At 37.4% G+C, this 5,118-nt stretch overlaps 1 protein-coding gene across 2 annotated transcripts in view; it reads right to left on the bottom strand.

Moving 5' to 3' along the window:
• Positions 1-90: 90 nt before the first annotated feature.
• Positions 91-5,118, bottom strand: part of LOC136830182 (arrestin domain-containing protein 3-like) — a 51,414-nt gene continuing 46,386 nt past the window's right edge. For both annotated transcript variants that reach the window (XM_067089448.1, XM_067089447.1), the window contains 5 exons: positions 4,521-4,735; positions 4,069-4,251; positions 3,402-3,593; positions 2,956-3,112; positions 91-927 (listed from right to left, as the gene is read on the bottom strand). In XM_067089448.1, coding sequence (XP_066945549.1) covers positions 716-927; positions 2,956-3,112; positions 3,402-3,593; positions 4,069-4,251; positions 4,521-4,735 — 959 coding nt within the window. In that variant the 3' untranslated portion in view covers positions 91-715. The remainder of the gene's footprint in view (positions 928-2,955; positions 3,113-3,401; positions 3,594-4,068; positions 4,252-4,520; positions 4,736-5,118) is intronic.

The following is a 5,118-nucleotide window of genomic DNA, read 5'->3' as shown; positions in this document are numbered from 1 at the left end:
TTGTTTTTTTTAATCCCTCACCCTTGTATTTTGATTTCTCTTCCATGTTCCTTATAACTATGTTTATTACTGGGATAGAGATAAGTGGTAATAATTGGAAAAGTTTATTTGTAGAGTGTCATTGCTCCAGACTGTTTGCCATGCTGTGTCATGAGTAATTAAGTGACCTTTGCTTTTATAATTTTGTGTATTCAGGGACAGCATTACTGTTGGCCAGAACATTTAAATGAAAAGAATGAATAATGACATGTTAAAGAGAAATTTTCAGTAAAGTACGAGTAATATATGTATTATATAAATGCAATAACCATTAGAGTGAATTCATATAGACTTTCAAAAACTTTTGTAGCATACCTTTGCATTTACATACTCTTTCAAGTGAAAATTGTGTAAAATACAGTAACAAAATTGCTTTAATATGTAAATGCTTTGGTGTACTACTCTATAAATTTCTTTTCATTTAAGCAGCTGTGTGAATATGAATAAAATATTTATGTTGATGATTTTTTAGCTTAAAAAAAGAGTATGCACATTTTGAAGTCGGTACAGTACATCTGAATGTTATTTTGTAAGGACGATGACGACGATGTCATAAGATGACATGGAGTAACAGCTGAAATATAAAAAAAGCTTCAAAGGCATCAGATTTCACCTCAAACACTGCATGAAATGTCCAAAATGCAAGAATGACTGAGCAATTGAAAGTATAAAAAAGTCATCTACCATTTTTTGGTCTCGATCTCGTTCTACTTTTCAAATGTTTATAGTCTATAACATTGTTACCCGGTGTATAGCACAGGTAGTTTGGAGCAAAATAAGTAAGTGGTTCATATTGTGGTCCATAGTCCTCAACATATCCAGTCATCTTTTCATACTGGTGCTCTATTGCTTCAGGGCCGAACATACATTCGCCAAATGCAAAACTTGCTGTAAAAAAATGAACATGATATTAAAATCATTAATATTAGATTCAAAATATAAATCCAGTAAATTTTTTTTCACAAAATAAGAAAACATTTTTGAAGGAAATTATGTTTAGTATTTTGTACAATTACAAAATTACAGGTCTTTACTAAGCATTCATGCCAATTGGGAGATGCAAAACTTGCTGAGGATAAAGGAAATGATTGAGGTCTCCTCAGTAGAATGATTCCTGGCCTTGTCAAATCTCTCTTGCAGCAGACATGTGCAATTGCTATACTGATGACTAATGTATCCAGCTTTCAGTTACCTCAAGCCAGTCTTTTGATTGTTTATTCAGTTTCTGTGTAATTGCAAATTTTGGTATAATCAGTGTTACTTGTGTAAAGACTAAGGAGACTTGAGAACCAAGGAAGTGTCCCAGTTAAGATGTTTCAAGTTAATTTCAAGGAACTTGAATTGATGGGCAAACTTAAAATTTCAATGAAGAGCTACATCTAGTCCACATACCTGTAAGAGGGCAAATTTTCACCCTTTGATGGTGGAGGCAGAGAGTTTCCTTCATTGTTGAAAAGTTTTCAGTCCACAAGTATTGTTTATTGTAATAGTTAAGTCAACTGGATCAGCAACAACAAAACTGGTATGGCTTCAATTGGCCAAGTAAAGATTATTGGTTGAAGTTACAAGTCATTGACAGTTTGCGCTTCCTTAGAAAAACCTCATCTCAGGCCCTGCTGCATAACCTTCAGATGAAAAACTAAAGCACCTCAAGATTAGAGAGAACCTCAGAATGTGTGTTTGCTTGAGAAACTCCTTCAAGACTGGAAGACTCCTGGCTATATAAATCCACTTGGCTAAAAGATACATGAACCATTCTTGCTTGTGTCCACAGGGGAAACTAAAAGAATCATCTTATTTTTGTTTTGAGCCCAACCATGATTTGCCTGATGAAACCAAATAGCTTTGTGCACATTCAGTTTGTCCCAAGGAATAAGTACCATATCTTCCAGGCAATTAGGTTTACTTAGGCTAAAGTAAACTGTATGTTATTAGTTCAGGCTTGCAAATAGATCTTCAGAATGGCATGCCTTACAACAAAGAGTTTTATATGTTAAGGGATGACTTGAATCCCTTGAGTGGTAAGACTTGTTTACCCCTTTTTGGAACTATTATCTTGTGCATCCTTGGGAAGAACCTTGAAACTATGCCATCCTGATTCTGTAAGTAGGCTAATGTTATTGACCTTTCAGTTTCACAACTACATTTATTCCTCCCGATAGCCAGCAACAGACCCGGACTTTCAACACCCACATTGCTTGTCTCTGCTTAGATACTGAGATTTCTAAAGACAAGCCCACAACACAAGAAGCTGTTAGAGCAGAACAACTCATTTCTGCTACCTCCATTACCAGGGAATTTACCTCTGGTTGGTGTTGGTGTAAGACAACCCTGTTGACATCTCTTGCTGGGAGTAGAATGCTACCTTGAAAGTGAGGCCGCACTATCAAAGTTGAAAATGACTGCCTTATATGCCATAAAAGTCAACTTGACCAAAAGTTTCCTCTGTTCTAGAGAAATAGGAGTAGGTCTTGAAGTCTGAAGACCCTCAAGTCTTTGATGTTTAAGGCAGACAGGAGGTTGGATAGATCCTTCATTACTGCATCCCTAGTCAACACATAAGCTAGAAGGAAGACTTTCTAATGTGAATATTTGATGCCTGGACAAACAACAAAGCTAGCCTTAAAGCCTTGACGGTGTCTCCTGATGGTTTGGCTTCTGTCAGCAATATGTTGATGGCTCCCAAAACCCGTTCCTCCCAGTTGGAAATGGCCAAGAACAAAAGGAAAAGTGCACTGCCATAGTGAAGGGAATTGGGGATGGAAAAAAAGCTGAAGCCCACTATATGACCACCTGTATTCATTAAATTTCCTGCTCTTACATGTCCGGGAAGTTAATCTTTCAATTTCAAGTTAAGGAAGACAAGATAGAAAAGCCTTTTTAAAAATTCAGAAAACTATGGAAGTGATGACTTACGACAGTTAGGATACTTGATGCCAGGCAACGCACTCGGTTTCCTAGTTTCGTTTGGCGGTAAAAAACTGTCGAAGCGGTTTCGCAGGGGAACTGAACCAATTGTGACAGGTAAACTTACTCGCAGCTCACCAGAAGGCAGTGGTAGTTCTAATATCATCTGCAAGAGAAAAACCTTATGTGCTCTAACTCTGAGATATGATTACAAAGGTAAACAAGACTTGTGATAGTAAAATACATTACACAACATCACTGTACTTAAATTTAAATGTTTTCTCAAAATAAGTTGACTTTAAAACTGTCTGGGAGCATTTATTTTCTGTTATACTGTAATTCAGGACTAGTCTTCATAGTAAAAATCTTGACACAACCCATACTGAAAGTTGGAAACCATTTACACCATAGTTCAGGATTTCTAAGTAATGAATGCAGACATATCATTTCCTTACATCCAGGCGATATTCTACATGAAGAAGTCTACAGGTTAGATGAACGTTAGCAGGTACAAGGGGTGGCACAGTCAAGGAGACATTTTCCCACATATCAGATTCACCTGGTGGAATTATGCCCCTCACGACCTCTTTCAAAATTCGCTCCTCAACCATAGTTTTCACACCATTGGGCATTATGTAAGTCACCACCTGCAACAAGTACACATTATGGGGTGAATTCTCGGACAAAAACTAAGACCCATGTTTATAGCTAATAATGACAGATAATGACCACTCTTAAAGGAGAAGCTTTCTGGCACATTCTGATCATGAAGTTATACAAGACCCATTTGCTAAAATCTCCATTAAATCTCATGATGTTTCTAATTCTTTTCTCATTACAAGTTTAAAGTGAATGTGAAACTCACACGATAAGCCTACGTTCTGAGTCTCCGTGGTGTTCAAAATGTCAATAGATAAAAAAAAAAAAAAATGTAACTGCTATTACTCTAAAGGCTGTGTCCCATAGTGACATTTTCTGGCATATTTTGGACCTTCAGTTTGTGGACGGTAGGATGAAATCATTCTTATGTAATTACCTCAAGCTTCAAAAAAATCTATGATAATAGAAAAACCAGTCTGAGTCGAGACCAAGTTACAATACATCTGTGTGGTCCTGTCATACCTGAAGGAGGAGGAGTCGTGTCCTCCGGGTGTTTCTGGTAGATATGTTGTCTGCTTCAGCATTCACAAATATCTTTTCCCCTGGAACATACCCACGGCGAGGTATCTGGACCGCTAGAGTGATTGGCCCCGTCTGACAGCAGAAACAGCAGAGGTTTTTGGTTTTGCTGCTACTGGTCGTGGACTGTAAATGCATATAATGAATGTTCTATAAATATGACACAAAATGGTGTAACCACCTGACACATTGTTAAATCACAGTCACATAATTAAATAATGGACATTTTGGGTACCAATGACAGCCATCAATTAAAACTTTAACTAGAGGTTTAATTTAGGTTACCATTCAAACAGTTCCATGGACAGTATTTCATTTACATCTGATTTGCTTGATCACTGATTTTGAATCCCACGCTCAGTGTAAAATTATTACACGGCCACAAGCAGACTCACATTAGCATGGGAATCCATATTAAGGTCCAGGACGGAATGGACACTGAATCCAGCCTTCTGGACCAAGTTGGCAGCTGCAGGTCGATCCAGTATCGCCACTGCCATGTAGACGACGAAGCCCTTTTCGCTGCTGAAGCTCGGAGGAAGATTTGGAGGTAGGTTGAAGGCGAAGGGAAACTTGTGCAGCCCAGCTGGCAGGCTCTCCTTCTCGTCCTCTGCAGGAGTGAAAGGAAATTAGGACTTCTTATTCTGTAGGATGGTTTGTTTGTACCATATTGTACCCAGGATGTGAGTGCCAGGTGAATTTAAAGGTGTATGAGTGAGTTTTTTTTTCACATATCTTATTGCATTAAATTTTGGAACTTAATACTTCTCACTGACTTGTTTGGTGTCATAAATTTACCTCACTAAACATGGAAGAGCGGAAGACTACAGTATTTTTTGTCAAAAATACAAATTTTAATTTTCTTAATTAAATGAAAGTACTAGAATCTAGTAAAAACTATTTTAAACAATTTGGTTATGAAAGTTGATGCCGTTTTCTGTAATACTCCAACGGCAAGCAAATGTTTCCAAATTCAGGGTGTCAGTGCAATAT

This window comes from Macrobrachium rosenbergii, chromosome 46, assembly GCF_040412425.1.
Source record: "Macrobrachium rosenbergii isolate ZJJX-2024 chromosome 46, ASM4041242v1, whole genome shotgun sequence".
Taxonomy (NCBI): Eukaryota; Metazoa; Arthropoda; class Malacostraca; order Decapoda; family Palaemonidae; genus Macrobrachium; species Macrobrachium rosenbergii.
Note: the sequence above shows the minus strand (reverse complement) of the source record. Positions and strands in the feature narration are given on the sequence as shown.